Below are 21,742 nucleotides of genomic sequence, written 5' to 3' on the forward strand. Positions count from 1 at the left end.
AACTCTAAGTAATCACCCCTACACACAGACTAGACAACCCACCCAGCTCCGCCAGAGATATAAGCGCCAGCGATAGCAACTTATCACAGTGACCCTTTCACTGCTTGTAGCTTGGAGTGCCCAAGGTACACCAGTACGTCCAGCTCCCTTAACTGATTGTTTAATCCCGACAGACCCAACAGCGCTACCTCCTCCTCCCCTGAACCTTGGGCCAAAGCAGTAGCAGGTTCCACATAGAGGCTAGGACAGCTCCAACTCCAGTCATAAATCTCTGTGCTGATGGCCCACCAGGGTCATTCCTGCGCTTGTTTACAGAGTTCACAGGATTGAATGTGCTGCTGGCAGAAGAGCTGTGTGCAACGTGGTCTCAGCTATGAATGTCAGACAAGGCCCTGCCAGACAAACATACAAATCAATTACACTGGACCTGACTGGGCCCGCAGTGTCCTGGGAATGAGCCGACCAGGGGGAGAGACCTAATCAAGAGCTGGCAGTGTGATAAGGCGCACAACAGCATCACTGTAAGAACCCCAGTCTGATGGCTGATGAGTGATGACCGCAACATTACTGGAATCATAGGCACTTCAGCTACAGAACACCACTTCAAGGAGAATAGAGGTTCCGACACCACTTCCAGGAGAATAGAGGTTACGACACCACTTCCAGGAGAATAGAGGTTTCTGACACCACGTCCAGGAGAATAGAGGTTTCTGACACCACTTCCAGGAGAATAGAGGTTTCTGACACCACTTCCAGGAGAATAGAGGGCTCTGACACCACTTCCAGGAGAATAGAGGGCTCTGACACCACTTCCAGGAGAATAGAGGGTTCTGACACCACTTCCAGGAGAATAGAGGGTTCTGACACCACTTCCAGGAGAATAGGGGTTCTGACACCACTTCCAGGAGAATAGGGGTTCTGACACCACTTCCAGGAGAATAGGGGTTCTGACACCACTTCCAGGAGAATAGGGGTTCTGACACCACTTCCAGGAGAATAGGGGTTCTGACACCACTTCCAGGAGAATAGGGGTTCTGACACCACTTCCAGGAGAATAGGGGTTCTGACACCACTTCCAGGAGAATAGGGGTTCTGACACCACTTCCAGGAGAATAGGGGTTCTGACACCACTTCCAGGAGAATAGGGGTTCTGACACCACTTCCAGGAGAATAGGGGTTCTGACACCACTTCCAGGAGAATAGGGGTTCTGACACCACTTCCAGGAGAATAGGGGTTCTGACACCACTTCCAGGAGAATAGGGGTTCTGACACCACTTCCAGGAGAATAGGGGTTCTGACACCACTTCCAGGAGAATAGGGGTTCTGACACCACTTCCAGGAGAATAGGGGTTCTGACACCACTTCCAGGAGAATAGGGGTTCTGACACCACTTCCAGGAGAATAGGGGTTCTGACACCACTTCCAGGAGAATAGGGGTTCTGACACCACTTCCAGGAGAATAGGGGTTCTGACACCACTTCCAGGAGAATAGGGGTTCTGACACCACTTCCAGGAGAATAGGGGTTCTGACACCACTTCCAGGAGAATAGGGGTTCTGACACCACTTCCAGGAGAATAGGGGTTCTGACACCACTTCCAGGAGAATAGGGGTTCTGACACCACTTCCAGGAGAATAGGGGTTCTGACACCACTTCCAGGAGAATAGGGGTTCTGACACCACTTCCAGGAGAATAGGGGTTCTGACACCACTTCCAGGAGAATAGGGGTTCTGACACCACTTCCAGGAGAATAGGGGTTCTGACACCACTTCCAGGAGAATAGGGGTTCTGACACCACTTCTTTATTAAAGGACATAGGTTTACTTCAAAGGCACAACAAAATTACTCCACGAATGAGATTGATAACATTTTTATGACAGTTCACAGAGTTTCAAATGGTACTAATATTCATGATTGATAAACTACATTTCTATTCAGACAGACAGAGAACTCAGTGGCCCACTGCAGGGCAGCACCTACCTTCTGGATGGGTGGCCCACTGCAGGGCAGCACCTACCTTCTGGATGGGTGGCCCAGTGCAGGTCAGCACCTACCTTCTAGATGGGTGGCCTAGTGCAGGTCAGCACCTACCTTCTGAATGGGTGGCCCAGTGCAGGTCAGCACCTACCTTCTGAATGAGTGGCCCAGTGCAGGGCAGCACCTACCTTCTAGATGGGTGGCCCAGTGCAGGTCAGCACCTACCTTCTGAATGGGTGGCCCAGTGCAGGTCAGCACCTACCTTCTAGATGGGTGGCCCACAGCAGGTCAGCACCTACCTTCTAGATGGGTGGCCCAGTGCAGGTCAGCACCTACCTTCTGAATGGGTGGCCCAGTGCAGGTCAGCACCTACCTTCTAGATGGGTGGCCCAGTGCAGGTCAGCACCTACCTTCTGAATGGGTGGCCCAGTGCAGGTCAGCACCTACCTTCTGAATGAGTGGCCCAGTGCAGGGCAGCACCTACCTTCTGAATGGGTGGCCCAGTGCAGGGCAGCACCTACCTTCTGAATGGGTGGCAGCCTCCTGCTCTCCCTGTGGACCGCCTCCAGAGTTTCCATCTGCATGGCCACGATGCCTGGGGTCAGAGGTCATGACCAGTTAGCACAATGTCATGCACACACAAAAACACATACACAAGTTACCCAACCCAGGTAAACATAAACACATGTTTGTACACCCCTAATTACAACCCCAGGAAGCCAATATTTACAGATTTGAAGGCCACCACCTACAGTGAACTACAAAAGTATTGGGATGATACAATGACTATGAGGTTAAAGTGCAGACTGTCAGCTTTAATTTGAGGGTATTTTCATCCTTATCAGGTGAACTGTTAAATCAAGTTTGTGACTACAAAGTTGTTGGATGCATTTGCTGTTTGTTTTGGTTCTGTTTCAGACGATCTTGTGCCCAATATAAATTGTAAATGATGTAGTGTCATTTTTGAGTTACTTTTATTGTAAATACGAATATAAATGTTTCTAAACACATTAATGTGGAGTCTACCATGATTACGGATAATCCTAAATCAATCGTAAATAATGATGAGTGAGAAAGTCAGACGCACAAATACAGGGTTAAGTGATAAAGCTGACAGAATTAGGACAGCGGGAGTTTGCTACTGAAGTCAGAGGTCACGGTGCTAGCTACAGCGCTCCGGGATAGAGGTGTATTTGGGTTTAATTGACGTTGTATTTGGTAGTGTTGAGGTTGACTGGGGGTCGTACAGTACCTGGGATCATGCTATGCAAACTCTTGATGTGGTCCTGGCTGACGCCACTCTCTGTGCACACCTTGTCAATGAAGCGGGCGATGAACCGTACCACAGAGTTGGCCACGTCGCTGTTCTCAGAGTCCTCAAAGCCACTCTCTGTGTCAAAGCTCTCCGCCACACTGCCTGCAATACTGCAAACACACATTTAGTCGGACTTTAGTCTTCATTAATGGCATGAGAATAGAACAGGCTGCAGAGTGGGATGCTTGAAGTTTTCCCAGAGATCCACATGACGATATAGTGCGTCTGAGGTCTGTGAGCATGGCAGTCTGGCGAGAGGTCAGCTGTGATGCCAGGACCGCTCACGCGGTCTCTTGGCCACTTTTCACATGGGACGGTGATGTAACGTCCAGCGGGGTTTACAAAACACACAGATGAGATCCAGAAGTCTCTCTGTGAGAAACAAAACAGGTCTGGGGCAAGAACCAAAATAGAGGAAATAACGACCAAATAAACAGTGCCATCGCGCGCCGCGCAGCGACCCCCCCCCCCCCCCACTACTCATGAAACCAGCGGCAAAACAAGAACAAAAGGCTTCAACATTCTCCATGTAAACAATTCAAAGGGCCTAAAATCTCCAGTAATACGCTTCAGAGGGGACTAGCTAGGGGGCTACCGTGTAGCAGCAGTGCATACAGAAAGTGAAAGTGAGAGAAACTGGAGCTATGGCTTTGGCAGACCCTTCTCCATTTCTGAGAAAAGGCACACGTGCAGACTTTCTAAACTTGGTACACATCACATTACTCTTAGCACAGAGAACTGGAAATCCCAATCTGTGTTTCTTTTGGCTGAGTGGAGATCACCCCCACAGACAGGCTGAGTGTTAACCACCCTAGCAGAGCTGAGGCTGAAACTTTAGCAGGTGATAGGACAGCCAACAAGATGGACGTGGGAGTGGGCAGGATATGCCTGAGGAGGTGCTGTACACTGATCCATTTTAGAGGCGATCATGTACACGGTAACGTCATGTCCACCCACACACTTATCGTCACCTTATTACAAAGTACAAAATACTCCCCAAGCAAGAGCGCCATCATCCAAGATAACAGCCTTACATTTGAGTTATTTTTCTGATCAAGCGCATTTCACTCGAGGGCCATGCGCTTCTTTGTGCTGTGCCAAAATAACTGTTGATATAGCTTTGGGGAATAGTTAGGTATCAGATTTAACTGACTGAATATCAGTGGGGTGCAGTGAGGCACAACTAGCTGCTCTGCTCGCCTGTTGGTGACGATGCTGTTGCTGCCACTCTCCCAGTCAGCGACAGGGTTGGCTCTGAGCAGCTTGTTCTTGCTGGTGTCCAGGGGGACCAGCAGGTAGACCAGGAGGCTGGCGTAGTGGATGGCCTGGCTGAACACTGTGCTCTCCTCGTTCTTCACCAGCTCCTGCTGCTTCTCCTTGCTGAGGCAGGGCCAGGCGCGCAGCTGCTCCGCCGCCAGGTCCATGGCTGTGCGCTCCAAGGCGCTGGGGGCCGCCGGGGGCAGGGGACCTTGCTCCTGAGGGGAGAGAAAGATATGTGCTTGTTAAGTGCCATTCAGCAAACTGGGCTAAAAAAGGTGATAGCCAAATAATGGTTGTTTTTCTTTGAAACCTCTCATTCGTTTACCTTTAACCTGGCAGTGATTCCTAGTTTGTCTTCAGGGGCAGTGAGGTACAGGGCTCGGATCTGGTTCTGGACCTCACTGTAGAACGTGGCCTCCCAGAACTGCTGATTGGTCCAAATGGGATGGTCCTGGATACAGGTGTAGGCAAACTGGCTCACACCAGCCGGCAATTTCTGCAGACACGAGGGAATATTCTGACAGTAAGAGGCTGAGGAGTAGACGCTTTCAACAGCTTACACTGAAGCGCTGACCAGCCAAACGTTCAGACCTGCTGACTGTCTGCTTTTGACTGAACGTACAAGAGAGTAGTTTGGGCTCAACATCTCACAACTCGTGAAACTAACTGGGCTGTGGTGAGCATAGCTTGTAAAGACGACCATTAAAACCTGGGTGGAAATAGGAAAATAATCCAAAGCTGCCAAAGGTTTCAAGTACAATCAATCATTTCTCGTGGGCTGTAAGTTTTCAACACATACAACACCACACCAAGAACGTCACTCTCCTGCTCTCTCTCTGGATGAGTACTAAAAACAGGGCCCTGCCGTTTTTCCACGGTATGAATAGTGAAGTGAAGCACCTGTTTGCCCCCAGCACCTAGAGAGAACATGCAGCTCTGCTAAAGCCATGAAGACGGTTCCTATGTCCCGATATAAACACATGAATGTTGGGCAACACCTATTAGTCCCGGACCCAAGAACACAGAGTGCCGACACGTAATACATTAACATCCTCACAACACCCCCACCTCTATGTTCCCCTCCTCCCCCCTGGCAGAGTCTGAAGGCCATGTGTCTTCCTTGAGAGACGCTCAAGCTTCTTATTAGATTAGCTTCTGATTTCTTCCTTCGGAGCCTGACCCAATACAACACGGCGCTGTTCATTATTGCTTTGGTTCTCCCTGAATGACCAGCGGCAGTGGGGCTACCGTAGTTACCAGAGGCTGCAGAACTAAAATGGCTACAGTCCCGGCAGCTTGCCGAGGCTTACCCGAGGGCAGGGGTTCGAGCACAGAGCCCTGGGGGAGTGAGAGAGTCGTGTGCGGAAGTTCAAAGGTGAGACTGGGGCTGGAAGTGATTCCAGTATACGTTGGCCTGTGTATCTCATCTCTCCTCTCCAGAGTGGTTTGAAGGCCGTTGGAGGGCAGCAGTAGACCGCCTGCTCGGCTCCCTCCCTGCTCAGGACAGCCCTACACCTTGAGTAGTATCCCTCTGATGTAAATGATAAATCCACTACTAAGCCTCCTCTCCAAACCACTGTCATAAAGACATACTTCACCTCCAAATGTACGCAGTCCGTCAGAGCGCAGCTTTATATCGTTAAGGAAGTATGGGGGATGACGCCAATGTCAAAGCTCGTACGGATAGTTTCATTTCCCCCGGGAACGTTTTATACACATTACATTTTCACAGGAAGGCCGTGTCTTATGCTAGTATTCAGCAATTTACAGGGAGCAGGGAGAGCAGGGAGCTGGTCTAACAACCCTCTGTCGACAGAGACAAATCTGACACGGCCATAAGTGCTTTCAGGACAAACTGTGGCGCTAATAGACTTACAGATTACCTGATTGGATTAACGAGTCTAGACTAAATGTACAGTGTTAAAGGATGGAAATTAATGATTAATATGAAAAACAAGAACAGTAGACGCTTTAATGCAGCTGTTATTCTGGGGACCTGCACCAGAGAACAATATTTACAATATTAGTCATCATGCTCTCATGTCATATGGTGTGGGGGTCTTGCAGCACATTGAGTGGAGGTGTGTGTGTCCTCTCCTGTTAAACACACAGCCTGCTCAGTTGTCTGGAGGTCAGGTTGACCACGGCCGGTTGGCTCTCCCTGCTCTGATGGTAGAGGGGAATCAGGGTCTAGGCTGCAGTCAGAACCTACTACACAGTGCAGAGGGACAAGAGAAGACAGATGGAGGGATGGAGGTAGACAACCCTCAAAAGAGACCCATATGAACGCTCCACTTGCCAAATACAGAAGAGGAATGCAGGAAAACAAGCAGAGAGACAGACAGAGAGAGAGATAGACAGAGCCCAGAGAGAGCCCAGAGAGAGCACAGAGACCGAAAAAGAGCTCAAGGTCTGGCTAGGGGATCCCAGGATGATGATGTTCGGGTTTATGACACTTCAATAATACAGTATTGCCCATATAGCTAGATAGACAGTGAGAGGGAGAGATACATATACAGAGAGACAGCTCAGGGTGTGTTCATCAGCTTTAAAAAGGGAGATACGATGTCTCATAGCTCTGATTGTTGATCTGTACTTATCTGGACACTGGAGGAAAAGTGCCGTGTTTGATCCGTGACCAGCCTTGGGCAACAAAATCGTGGCTGTAATGGCTGTTTTGGAGCAAATCACTTGGCGTCCAGGGGTATAAAAATAGACATTCCTTTAGAAGTCCTTTGTGACAGAGACACTGGGGAACGAAAATAACCCGACTTGGACCAATCAAGCTTTATAGATTTATTCCCCATTAATCCCTATTGTGTCATTGGAGTTATTTGCATTCTGTAGCACTGAAGATGTCGCCATCCAAACAATGTATTTACACAGATGTCCGAGTCAAACAAACAGAGGAGACATGTGGAAAAGCGTGGAATAAACAAGTCCATCATGCCGTAAGTATTCATGCGGGATGTACTGTTAACATAAATGGTCTACAATGCAGAGTAAACAGAGACGAGTCCAGCTCTAGACGTCTCACAGGGACACAAAGGTCACGACGTAACTCATCTGTTCTCTTCAGGACCAAACGTAAAACAGCTTGACAGCAAAAACCTTCCAATCTCTCCACGCATAAACTGGGGCAGAAATGATTTAAAGAGTCCAATGGTTTTCTGTGTTGAGTCCAGAATCATGTTTGGGCTGCTGCCGCGGTGCATCCAACTGAAATGAAACCTCAAAGAGCCAAGAGGTAGGCAGATCTCTACTCTCGGTCTACATTCAATTGCAAGAATAAAAACATGATAAACATGTGAGTTTATTAAAAAGGGCACAATAACACCGAATCAAACAGTGCTGACGCTTGTAGTAAAATGCGGTTTATCAGAAGTAGTATATTTCCTAGGAATTCAGAAACATTTATACAGAACAATTCAACAACCCGTGAGTGCTAACTGAGAATTGGCCTGTACAAAGGTTGCATGCAGTTTAGGTAAACTACTTACTGAGCCCAAGAGAGCACACGCCAACCCAGTTTAACCCAAAAGCTCATGTCAAACACAGTTCAACCGGTTGGCTGCATTATGATGACATCACCAGACATATAGCCCTCTAAAGTAAGTAACATATGTTGTTCCAAGAGTGGTTAGTTTCGCAGACCACACTGTGCAGCCTGCCAGACAGACAGACCGAGGGAAGGAAGGGGCAGAATATAGAATATAGGTCAATGAAAGGCGGCTCTTCAGTTTGAACATTTGCCTAAAACACAAACCAAAACACACACAATGTCTCTCGCACAAACACTCTGTGGGAGCGGGCACATTGCTGGGAAGCTTCCCACATTCTGTAGTGAGGAGAGGTTGGGCAGCAGCACTGTGGGCTGAAGACTGTTCCCTCCCCAGTGGACTGACTAGCCAGGCTACAGACTAGCCAGGCTAAAGCTAAGAGAAAGAAGACCACCGTGACAGGACAGTCCATATTCATCAGATTAAGTTGAGAAAAACCTCATAAGGCTTTCATGAATTGTCACTCTACCTTAAGACTTAGGGGATTTACTATAAATATTATACTGTAAAAGGGTCATTTTAATTTAGAGTGCGTTTCTGGGGGCAGCCTTCCGATGGGGGCATTGTAGTGATTGAAGACATTACATACTGTGGTGAAAAAACCCCGGATGTGAAGCCCTGACCAAATTTCTTCCAGACCCGATCCCCACTTCTCATTGTAGTTACTGCGGGCAGCAGAGGTTGACGGATTGAGAGGCTCTGTGGAAGATGTCAATGAGGAGTGATGGATAACAGTTACAGGTGAAGCAGCGGTTTTAATAGGAAAGGGCCTTAAGCCAACTGACCTCATTGAGAGGGGCTGAGGGAATGCAGAACTTCCCGATAAGGTGATTTATACTCCTGGGGGCTGAGCATGAGGACTGGCTGGAGTAAAAACAACAGCGATACAGTAACCAGCAAGGCGGTTGTCGTCAATGGCACGTGCTACCGTACGGCATTGTGTTGATCCCGCCTTGCCACTGTAAGACGGTATAATATGTACAATTCACTATTTACACGGATGGAATTACACCTTTTAAGGAAAGCAATAAGCCTGCTCTTGTAAAGTCATCTACATGAGAAACTCAAAATAAGAACTTGTTTATAATGAAACTATGCAGCAAATCCACAAGGCAAGCCTGGGCTGTGGTTACGTAAAAGGTGTAAAAAAGTAGCCTAACCACTCAGCCCCTTGAGCACTGATTAACTACGTCTTTCCTTGGAGATTACAGACAGGTTGTTTGTTTGTTTGTGTTTGTGTTTGTGTTTGTGTTTGTGTGTGTGTGTGTGTGTGTGTGTGTGTGTGAATTCCGCTGTCCAAATGCCTTTCCGGGGATACCTCTGGCCCAGTTTGAACTACCATTGTATTACAGGTTCTCCCTACCCTGGCATGACCCACAGATCAGCTTCACCTTCTAGGAAATCTAAATGGGATCCACCGACAGCAGGTTGTCTTAACTTGAGGGCAGGGTGCTGTTGTAGTAAGGTTGGAGGGCTTAGCAGTTGAGTACTGAAGTTAGGAGGTTAGGAGTACTTGGACACAGATGTGCAACATGTGCAACATGATGAATGAAATCAGAGCTAATCTTCCATGAAAAGGTACGCAAATAATCTTGACCATAAGACCCGTGTCAAAACCATTCCATGGCAAAGAAACAAACGGTTCTGGTTGAAATTCTCTCTTTTTTGGCTTTGTAACACAACACATGTACCACTGAAAGAATATTGGACATTTCATTTAGCTATTTTGTCAAATTTTTGTCACAATTGTCACCTGGATACAGAGAGCGTATACTCCTTCTGTTCCCTTTCTCTCAACCAACGATTCTACAAATGGTTCTCTCAGCAGTGTCCTACAGTTGACTGTCATGGTCCTCTACTACAGCGTGGCGTAAACCCAACACTCCACTGGCTCCTTCATCTGCTGCCAAGCATGCTTTGAACAGCCCCATAACAGTCAGTGTGGTACAGTCAAAGACTTTGGGGAAATGTGGCAGGATGGGGGGGAGGGGGGGGGGGGGGGGGGGGGGGGGGTAGAGTAAAGCAGGCCAACAGACATTTTGCAAAAGCATGTAATTGACTATCGTGCGATGCTGAGATTATGCCGAGAATCTCTGTGGAACGTTGTGAACCATCACAAGGTGCTCTGTTTTTGGGGATTTGTTGTTTTTCCAGCTTTTTCATGGCGTTTTTTCATCACACAAGAGATTACACAATATGGACCGTGGTGGATTCCTGTGCTCTTGCCTTTCGCCATTTGCGTGACCACACGTTGGACTCTACAGTTAATGCCATTCCTTTGGACATCTGAGAGAAATCTGTTGCGTTCTGGAGCTCACGATATCATTCCTTCTCATTCCTCCTATGCCAGAAACTGCTCCGTTGAGAATGAGATGCCTCTCAGGATTCGTGTCACTTTCTGAAAACCTGGTGATAAAAGTCCTTTAATCAGATTGTATGGTTACGTAAAATGGGGAAATAGGAAAAGAAACGACAGAAAATCCAATGCGTTTGGGCAATGGCTTTCAGATGTCTTAATGAAGAGGCAGAAAGCTGGAGCATAGGGTCACAGTGTTGTGTTGACAACTTGACAGTCACAGAGAGACACTGTTACTCCGTTACAGCAACAAACCAAACTATGGACAATGTGGTGTAGTGGGCTCTGTGACCACTTTACTCAGGTTGTGTACAGAGACAACTCTACTCTCACCCCCATTACATAGCAGGTCACACTGTACACCTGTATCAACAAACAGAGACAATTCCCTTGGTTTTCGTTAGATAATTGACTATATGTGTACATTTCCAATGCCACTGTGGTCTGATAGAATGGTTAACCTGGCTGTAAAACAGAGAGAGCAGGCTTATCACAGAGCGTTACATCAGCCTGTCCTGTAAAAACAATGAGAGTCATACAATGGCAGAGAGTGGGCGAGGTCTAAATTCTGTCTCTTACGGTCTGTACCCAATGCAGGGCAACAGCCCACAGTTGTGTCTGTCGCCGTGGCAACAGCAGAGCGGTGGGGACATATTTGTGGTGCGCGCCGCAGCAACCAAGTTTGATCACGGGAGGTTGGAAACCACAAACCACAGCGGCCCTCTGGGTACAGTTCTCACCCCCTTTATCCTAATGTGGCTCGTCTGAGACCAGCGGGACACTCCTCTGTCCCCTCCCCTGTCCCAGAGCTGCATGGTCAGAGGCCTGGGAAGTCTCTTGACCTGCCTGGAACACAGCTCCTGACATGAGGTCAGAGCATGCTGCATGCACCAGAGGCAACCTTCAGAACAGGACCAGCGCCAGGACAGCTGGGATATCACACCCCATCCCTTTTCTATTATTGCCCCCCGTTATAAATACCCTCCATTAGGACGGCCAGCTTGCGGTGAATGCCAGGCCGTCCTGCCCTTGATTGAGCAATATAATCAAAAGGACCTGCTGGCTGACTCTCTATCCGCTCTGTCTGTGTGAGAGAGGAGAAGAGCTCTGTGGAATGGAATCTCCCAGTCAGTCACTCACCCGGTAAAAGGCCGTCGTCAGGGGCAGCAGGGCGGAGGCGACCGTGTACTCTTCAGAGCTGGAGCAGTCCTGTGGGTCACACAACAGGGGAGAGGGGAGGTCAGGACACAGCATGATAATGTTACAGAAGCAGGTCGGGCCTCCAAGTACACCTGTTATATCACTATGGATCAATAAGGTCTGGGCAGCGCACCTCTCATAAAACACATTACGTACGAGCAAAACCTGATGTGATTTTTGCAAACAACTAATAATAATTGAAGGAATTGAATTTGTTGGTCATTTCATGTTGTGCATTCCTGCTCCAGATTACCTCCCAGAGTTTCCGGGATCAGCATCTACAATCGCATTGAATAAAACCATGAGATTTTGTTGCATAAAATCACAAATTGTCTTGGCTTTAAAATGCAACATCCATTAGTCAAGCACCATGATGATTCCCCCAAAAAAACGGACATTACATTTTTTTTAACAGCTAGAGCGCAGCTGACAATTTTCTCCCATTTTTATACCACTCACAGAATGCATCTGTACTGGGGTCTATTTGAAATAAAATAAGTTGTATTCAATAGAGCATTAGAGATAAGCACGGCATTCCGGCAGATAGTACAATACATCCAGTAGAACTGGGGACTTAAGGGCCAAAATAAAATGGCTCATATTGAAAACAGAGAGACTGGATGGGAAAAGGAGAACATCTGAAAAGGACCCAATTCAGACCCAAAAGAGCTCCACACACAGGAAATTGGTACTTATCTCCATGAGCTTTGTTGGGATTTATTTGTTCAACTGGGAAAATGAGAATGGTCGCCGGAAACGTGATTTAAGTCCATGTCAAAACAGCAGAGCTGATCCTGATCTGGTGCTGTGTCTCATAACCCTCACAGGGACCCCAAGGGCAGGATACGTCGTAAATCACACACACACACACACACACACACACACACACACACATCTGCATTCACAACCCATCTTTCATACACATACAAACACACACTTCATAACCAAGCACGCATTCGACAAACTTTGCATTTTCACAAAGACTCACACCACCTCACACACACACGATCAGAGCCTCTCATTTTGGTAGGAGAGGGGGGGTAAAAGGATTGTGACAGGAATACTTGCCAATAGTGGAGATGGGGCCTTTTGAATAAATCCCCCATTCCCTCATACCTTCCCAAAAAACGGAGGAATGTACAGAGAGGAGACAAATGCAAAACACACGGTCTTCAGCTAAACATGAAAGCCTGGCCCCCCATGAACCGAGCGATATACTTTCTTGTTTTCCCCTTGCAGTTGGTTTTCAGTTTATTTTGGGTTGCGGTTGAACGCTCCAGTTTGGAGAGCCACCAAATCTTTGTTTACCGGCATCCCTGACAATGCCGCAGGTCACAGAGGTTCAAAGAACCCAGTGAAAACTCTCCAAATAACCCCAGGAGCAGAAGTGCAAGGGCAGAAAAATGGAAACATTTAACAGAGACGTCGTTATTCAGACAAAAAGACCACAAGGTCAGAGGAGCCAAGTCTGGGCTAACATTTCATAAAGCATCGTTCTAATTCATCTTTCCAAAACACTGTACTGTAACGCCTTGAGTCGAGCTTGTCAACATCAAAAGGCAGAAGCATTGATTCAGAGCATAAAGAAGTGTCATAAGACCAAGCTGTGCTCTGCTATCTCAAAAAAAAACAGACCCAGTGTACATGTTCATATGTCATTCTGGCACAATCCCGTTTACTTTAGGCAACCTCTGTATCATCTACAAACAGGGCCGCGCTGTAATCTGACAGAAGAGGGAAAGTGATGTTCTTCAAGTGCCAAGTTTAGGGAAGACATGGGGTCTTAGAAGCAGCTATCCAGGTTGGCAACATGATTTACTGTAGTTCAGAACTTCCTAGGTCAATAGGTCACAGCAAGCCATACTGAGAGTATAAAGACGCCAAACTACAGTGAGTCTGAATAACTGAAAGGCGGCAAGGCGTGAGGGAGACCCCGATGCTGCTGATCTATGTAGGCTCTTCTGCATGTGCTTGAAGTTATCCCTGGTTCATCAGCAGCACAAATGCCTGTTTACATTGAGACAGGAATGCTGCTGTTTATAATTCGGGACACTGCAGTCGCCGCAGAGCCCAGCGCATACGAGCACATGCAAGTGTGCAGGGGTGGGGCGCGCGTGTATAAAATGTATGTGCTTAAGCGCATCTGTGTACAGAAGGGTGAGGAGAGCAACGTGCTCCCCTGCAGCTCCGCTTAGGAAGGAGGAAACCATCTCCCCTCCTCTTTTCTCCGTCTCTTTCATTCTCTCTCAAGGCTGTGGTTCACGGATGACTCATGATGTTTTGCCCCTGATAAACACGTAGGCCTATACTCAGCAAACAAAGACCCTGGACCGGCACGTTTAACATGGCCCCATGACAGGAAGTGAGCAGAGAGCAGCTTCCTGCAGACTCCAGACACCTCTCCCTCAACACTTTCCAGGAACCATCCGACAGACAGGCATTTAAAAGCATAGAAGGGGAGCTGGAGGAGGCTTTTATGAGGCTGCTGTGCTGTGGTATTATTCATACTCACTGGGTCAGAAACCATAGAGCATGAGCCATACTCACTCATAAGCTGACTCATTGACAAACAAGCACAATACTGAGCACAGCCGTGCACACAGACACATTTACTACAAACTTTGGTACACTAATCAAATTGAATGTCAGAAGCATGGAATAAAATCACTTCACTTCCTGGCCTGTACGGTGTTCCCTGGCTATGTTAACCTGGTCCTGCTGGCTGACATCCAAGGGGAATGGCTTTATCTGTACATGATAACGATGCTCGTGAGAACTTCCCAGTGCAGTCGTTATGTTAGCCTGTCCAACCAGTCCAGAGACATGACCGATCTACAACCAAGCAGAGCAGAGTGAGAGCTTTTCACAGCAAGAACCCACTCCTCTTCTCACAGAGGATATTAAAGGGAGAGCAGGAGAAGTGGGGGACTCTAAATTAAACCTTAACCAAGTTACTGTTCAGGTCCTGGAGGGAGATAGGCTGGAGACCCTGTGTGAGAGTCAAACACACAGCAGTACATCCTAGTAGAGAGGAGGGAGAAGATTCCCATTCATGCAATATCATGTGATGTTGTGGACACTGCTCTCTTTAGCAAAGCAAAGCCATGAGTGCAAAATATCTCTAAAACCGAATAATCTGCTCAACGCTAAACCATGATTGAGGAGACTAAACTGCTGGGTGTAACCCTGGATAGCAAGCTATCATTGTCAAAACATATAGGCTCAATGGTTATTCAAATGGGAAGGGCTCTGTCCATGATAGGGCAATGCTCTGCCTTCTTGGCATCTCAGTCGACCAGACGGGTCTTACAGGCTCTAGTTGTCGCACCTGGACTACAGCCCAGCTGTGTGGTCATGTACTGCAAAGAGGGAGTGGCTTGCAAAAGTATTCACCCCCTGGCATTTTTCCTATTTTATTGCCTAACAACCTGGAATTAAAATATATTTTTTTGTGGTTTGTATCATTTGATTTACACAACATGCATACCACTTTGAAGATGCAAAATATTTTTGATGTGAAACAAACAAGAAATAAGACCAACAAAATTAAAAAACTTGAGCGCACATAACTATTCACCCCCCTAAAGTCAATACTTTGTAGAGCCACCTTTTTCAGAAAATACAGCTGCAATCTCTTGGGGTATGTCTATGAGCTTGGCACATCTAGCCATTGGGATTTTTGCCCATTCTTCAAGGCAAAACATTTCCAGCTCCTTCAAGTTGGATGGGTTCCGCTGGTGTACTGCAATCTTTAAGTCATACCTCAGATTCTCAATTGCATTGAGGTTGGGCTTTGACTAGGCCATTCCAAGACATTTAAATGTTTCCCCTTAAACCACTCAAGTGTTGCTTTAGCAGTATGCTTAGGGTCATTGTCCTGCTGGAAGGTGAACCTCAAACCTCAAAGAGTCTCAAATCTCTGGAAGATGAAACAGGCTTCCCTCAAGAATTTCCCTGTATTTAGCGCCATCCATCATTCCTTCAATTATGACCAGTTCCCAGTCCCTGCCGATGAAAAACATCCCCCCCATTATGATGCTGCCACCACCATGCTTTACTGGGAGGATGGTATTCTCGGGGTGATGTGTCAGACATAGCGCTTTTCTTGATGTCCAAAAAGCTAAATTTGAGTCTCATCTGACCAGAGTACCTTCTTCCATATGTTTGGAGAGTCTCGCACATGCCTTTTGTCGAACACCAAACGTGTTTGCTTATTTTTTTCTTTAAGTAATGGCTCTTTATGGCCACTCTTCCGTAAAGCCCAGCTCTGTGGAGTGTACGCCTTAAAGTAGTCCTATGGACATATACTCCAATCTCCGCTGTAGAGCTCCTTCAGCGTTATCTTTGGTCTCTTTGTTTAATGCCCTCCTTGCCTGGTCCGTGAGTTTTGGTGTTCGGCCCTCTCTTGGCAGGTTTGTTATGGTGCCATATTCTTTCATTTTTTTAATAATGGATTTAAAAGTGGGATGTTCAAAGTTAGATATTTTTTTTATAACCCAACCCTGATCTGTACTTCTCCACAACTCTGTCCCTGACCAGTTTGGAGAGCTTCTTGGTCTTCATGGTGCCACTTGCTTGGTGGTGCCCCTTACTTGGTCGTGTTGCAGACTCTGGGGCATTTCAGAACAAGTGTATATATACACTGAGAGCATGTGACAGATCATGTGACACTTAAAGTCCACCTGTGTGCAATCTAACCCATTATGTGACTTCTGAAGGTAATTGGTTGCACCAGATCTTATTTTGGGGCTTCATAGCAAAGGGGTTGAATACATACAGTGCCTTGCGAAAGTATTCGGTCCACTTGAACTTTGCGACCTTTTGCCACATTTCAGGCTTCAAACATAAAGATATAAAACTGTATTTTTTTGTGAAGAATCAACAACAAGTGGGACACAATCATGAAGTGGAACAACATTTATTGGATATTTCAAACTTTTTTAACAAATCAAAAACTGAAAAATTGGGCGTGCAAAATTATTCAGCCCCCTTAAGTTAATACTTTGTAGCGCCACCTTTTGCTGCGATTACAGCTGTAAGTCGCTTGGGGTATGTCTCTATCAGTTTTGCACATCGAGAGACTGACATTTTTTCCCATTCCTCCTTGCAAAACAGCTCGAGCTCAGTGAGGTTGGATGGAGAGCATTTGTGAACAGCAGTTTTCAGTTCTTTCCACAGATTCTCGATTGGATTCAGGTCTGGACTTTGACTTGGCCATTCTAACACCTGGATATGTTTATTTTTGAACCATTCCATTGTAGATTTTGCTTTATGTTTTGGATCATTGTCTTGTTGGAAGACAAATCTCCGTCCCAGTCTCAGGTCTTTTGCAGACTCCATCAGGTTTTCTTCCAGAATGGTCCTGTATTTGGCTCCATCCATCTTCCCATCAATTTTAACCATCTTCCCTGTCCCTGCTGAAGAAAAGCAGGCCCAAACCATGATGCTGCCACCACCATGTTTGACAGTGGGGATGGTGTGTTCAGCTGTGTTGCTTTTACGCCAAACATAACGTTTTGCATTGTTGCCAAAAAGTTCAATTTTGGTTTCATCTGACCAGAGCACCTTCTTCCACATGTTTGGTGTGTCTCCCAGGTGGCTTGTGGCAAACTTTAAACAACACTTTTTATGGATATCTTTAAGAAATGGCTTTCTTCTTGCCACTCTTCCATAAAGGCCAGATTTGTGCAATATACGACTGATTGTTGTCCTATGGACAGAGTCTCCCACCTCAGCTGTAGATCTCTGCAGTTCATCCAGAGTGATCATGGGCCTCTTGGCTGCATCTCTGATCAGTCTTCTCCTTGTATGAGCTGAAAGTTTAGAGGTACGGCCAGGTCTTGGTAGATTTGCAGTGGTCTGATACTCCTTCCATTTCAATATTATCGCTTGCACAGTGCTCCTTGGGATGCTTAAAGCTTGGGAAATCTTTTTGTATCCAAATCCGGCTTTAAACTTCTTCACAACAGTATCTCGGACCTGCCTGGTGTGTTCCTTGTTCTTCATGATGCTCTCTGCGCTTTTAACGGACCTCTGAGACTATCACAGTGCAGGTGCATTCATACGGAGACTTGATTACACACAGGTGGATTGTATTTATCCTCATTAGTCATTTAGGTCAACATTGGATCATTCAGAGATCCTCACTGAACTTCTGGAGAGAGTTTGCTGCACTGAAAGTAAAGGGGCTGAATATTTTTGCACGCCCAATTTTTCAGTTTTTGATTTGTTAAAAAAGTTTGAAATATCCAATAAATGTCGTTCCACTTCGTGATTGTGTCCCACTTGTTGTTGATTCTTCACAAAAAAAGACAGTTTTATATCTTTATGTTTGAAGCCTGAAATGTGGCAAAAGGTCGCAAAGTTCAAGGGGGCCGAATACTTTCGCAAGGCACTGTATGCACGCACCACTTTAAGAAAAAAAAAATGTATTTAGAATTTTTTTGAATTTGGACTATTTTGTGTATGTCCATAACATGAAATACAAATAAAAATCAATTTAAATTACCGATTGTAATGCAACAAAATAGGAAAAACGACAAGGGGGATGAATACTTTTGCAAGGCACTGTAAATTTCAGTTGGCACTTAGATGTACATGGAGAGAAAGTGTCAGTAACGTGTGTCAATCTCGCCTGGCTCAAAGCTGAGGAGAGATTGACTGCATCACTGTTGGTCTTTGTGCGAGGCATTGATGTGTTGAAGGTACTGAACTGTCTGTTCAAGCAGTTGGCACACTGTTCGGACGTATTATATAGAGCCATGACTACTTTACAGTTGGCACTATGCGTTGGGGCAGGTAGCGTTCTCCTGGCATCCGCCGAACCTAGATTTGTCCGTCAAACTGCCAGATGGTGAAGCGTGATTCATCACTCCATAGAACGCATCCAATGGCATTGCGCATGGTGACCTTAGGCTTGTGTGTGGCTGCTAGGCCATGGAAACCCATTTCATGAAGCTGACATTGCTTTCAGAGGCAGTTTGGAACTCATTAGTGAGTGTTGGAACCGGACAGACAATTTCTACACGCTACACATTTCAGCAGTCGGTGGTCCGGTTCTGTGAGCTTGTGTGGCCTACCACTTCATGGCTGAGCCGTTGTTGCTCCTAGACGTTTCCACTTCACAATAACAGCACTTACAGTTGACAGGGGCAAATCTAAAAGGGCAGAAATTTGACAAACTGAACATGCCATGTTGAAAATCTATGAGCTCCTCAGTACAAGCCATTCTACTACCAATGTTTACTATGGAGATTGCATGGCTGTGTGCTCATTTTTGCACACCTGTCAGCAACAGGTGTAGATGAAATAGCCAAAGCCACTAATTTGAAAGGCTGTCCACATACTTTAGTATAAATAATGCGTGTAGGCTATGTGTGGCATTTTAAATGTATGTAGTTTAGTCCTTGACTAATAATGTTCTGTACTATGTATTATGTCATGTTTCATGTGGACACCAGGAAGAGTAGCTGTTGCTTTTGATCCAAACCAAATGGGGAGAGCGCAAGCAGGTTCCCTGACTCTCACACCCTAGTCTGAATGGGGTTGTAGCCAAGGTTCCCTCCATTGTGCACTGAGCAAATTTCAGGTCTGCTGAGCACAAACTTGGAAGTTGTGAAAATTCTATGCAACACTGAGGCTGTACACACTTTAAGTTACAGTTTTAACAGTGGCCAAGTAGGCTACTGTGGCTACTTGATCATAATGTAGGCCTACCAGAGTGGTCTACTATCAAAAACAATGGAGAAAAACACATCCAATAACATTTTAACATGGAAATAGCTGTTCTATCATTCAGCCTACAGTAGCAGCCAATGTGTGGTGTTCAATGCCTACATTCCATTAAGCTTGGCATTAACCTGTTAATTCACTTGTCCTTCCGACGAGGTGACTTACATTTAAAAATAAATACAAATATTTAATCTTTAACTAGGCAAGTTAGTTAAGAACAAATTATTATTTACAATGACGGCCTACACAGGCCAAACCCGGACGATGCTGGGTCATTTGTGCGTCGCCCTAGGGGACTCCCAATCACGGCCGGTTGTGAATTCGAACGAGGTTGTCTGTAGTGACGCCTCAAGCACTGAGATGCAGTGCCTTAGACTGCTGCGCCACAACAAAATGTTGTGTTTGATGTAAGAAACCACTTTACAAAATAAAATTAATTATTACAGAGAATCAGACAAATTATGCTACCTTCTGCCTATTGGCTACTTAAGTTTATTCAAGACTGTCACAAAATACAACACTGCTCCTTTAAGATATAACATCTCTTTACCTGACTCGCTTTTCAAAGATGTCTAGAAATGCACACCTTTTGTTCTCTTGTTGGAAGCAATCACTCCCCCATCGTTGACTACAACCGAGCTATAACTGGGATAATAACTCCCTAACGAGCAAAGAAAATGAAGAAATATGCACACGTGGCTACATGCAGCTCTCACTTTGATCTCAAAACAAGCGCATCTAGTGACCGCTCGCATCTAGTGACCGCTCATACTGTAATCTAAACACAGTCCAGTTCAAAGTGAGTGTTCAATATGAAAATTGAATTTTTTATTTCACCTTTATTTAACCAGGTAGACCAGTTGAGAACAAGTTCTCATTTACAACTGCAACCTGGCCAAGATAAGGCAAAGCAGTGCGACAAAAACAACAGTTACACATAGGATAAAGAAATGTACAGTCAATAACACAATAGAAAAATCTGTATACGGTGTATTTAAATGAAGTAAGGAGGAAAGGCAATAAATAGGCCATAGTGGCGAAGTAATTACAATTTAGTAATTTACACTGGAGTGATATACAGTTGAAGTCAGAAGTTCACAATTTCGGTGGGTCAAAAGTTTACATACATTAAGTTGACTGTGCCTCTTTGCTTGACATCGTGGGATTTTTTTTAATTAAATTTTTTTTTTTTTTTTAAATCAGCCAAGACCTCAGATTTTTTTTTTGTAAACCTCCACAAGTCTGGTTCATCCTTGGGAGCAATTTCCAAAACGCCTGAAGGTACCACAGTCATCTATACAACACCATGGGACCACGTAGCCATCATACCGCAAAGGAAAGAGAAGGCGTTCTCCTAGAGATTAATTTACTTTGGTGCGAAAAGTGCAAATCAATCCCAGAACAATAGCAAAGGACATTGTGAAGATGCTGGAGGAAACAGGTACAAAAGTTTCCATTTCCACAGTAAACAAGTCCTATATTGGCATAACCTGAAAGGCCGCTCAACAAGGAAGAAGCCACTGCTCCAAAACCGTCATAAAAAAATCCAGACTACGGTTTGCAACTGCACATGGGGACAAAGAGCGTACTTTTTGGAGAAATGTCCCCTGGTCTGATGAAACAAAAATATAATAGTTTCCCCATAATGACCATCCTTATGTTTGGAGGAAAACGGGGAGCTTGCAAGCAGAAGAACACCATTCCAACCGTGAAGCACGGGGTGGCAGCATCATGTTGTGGGGGTGCTTCGCTGCAGGAGGGACTGGTGCACTTCACAAAATAGATGGCATCTTGAGGAGAGAAATTATGTGGATATATTAAATCAACATCTCAAGGCATCAGTCAGGAAGTTAAAGCTTGGTCGCAAATGGGTCTTCCATATAGACTATGACTCCAAGCACAAGGGGACAACGAACTCAAGGTATTGGAGTACATCACAAAGCCCTGACCTCAAACCTATAGAAAATTTGTGGGCACAACTGAAAAAGCATGTGAGAGCAAGGAGACCTACAAACCTGACTCAGTTACACCAGCTCTGTCAGGAGGAATTCACCCAACTTATTGTGGGAAGCTTGTGGAAGGCTACCCAAAATGTTTGACCCAAGTAAAAACAATTTAAAGGCAATGCTACCAAATACTAATTCAGTGTATGTAAACTTCTGACCCACTGGGAATGTGATGAAAGAAATACAAGCTGAAATAAATCCTTCTCTCTGCTATTATTCTGACATTTCACATTCTTAAAATAAAGTGGTGATCCTAACAGACCTAACTGACAGGGAATTAAATGTCAGGAATTGTGAAAAACTAAGTTTAAATGTACTTGGCTAAGGTGTATGTAAA

General features: G+C 45.7%; 1 protein-coding gene across 3 annotated transcripts in view; it reads right to left on the reverse strand.

The window, feature by feature from the left end:
• LOC110526365 (myotubularin-related protein 13) overlaps positions 1-21,742 on the reverse strand; it is a 165,286-nt gene that overhangs the window by 30,684 nt on the left and 112,860 nt on the right. For all 3 annotated transcript variants that reach the window (XM_036980722.1, XM_036980720.1, XM_036980721.1), the window contains exons 17-21: positions 11,609-11,677; positions 4,878-5,048; positions 4,493-4,767; positions 3,230-3,402; positions 2,499-2,572 (exon numbers count right to left, since the gene is read on the reverse strand). In XM_036980722.1, coding sequence (XP_036836617.1) covers positions 2,499-2,572; positions 3,230-3,402; positions 4,493-4,767; positions 4,878-5,048; positions 11,609-11,677 — 762 coding nt within the window. The remainder of the gene's footprint in view (positions 1-2,498; positions 2,573-3,229; positions 3,403-4,492; positions 4,768-4,877; positions 5,049-11,608; positions 11,678-21,742) is intronic.

This window comes from Oncorhynchus mykiss, chromosome 6 (genome assembly GCF_013265735.2).
Source record: "Oncorhynchus mykiss isolate Arlee chromosome 6, USDA_OmykA_1.1, whole genome shotgun sequence".
NCBI classification, from domain to species: domain Eukaryota; kingdom Metazoa; phylum Chordata; class Actinopteri; order Salmoniformes; family Salmonidae; genus Oncorhynchus; species Oncorhynchus mykiss.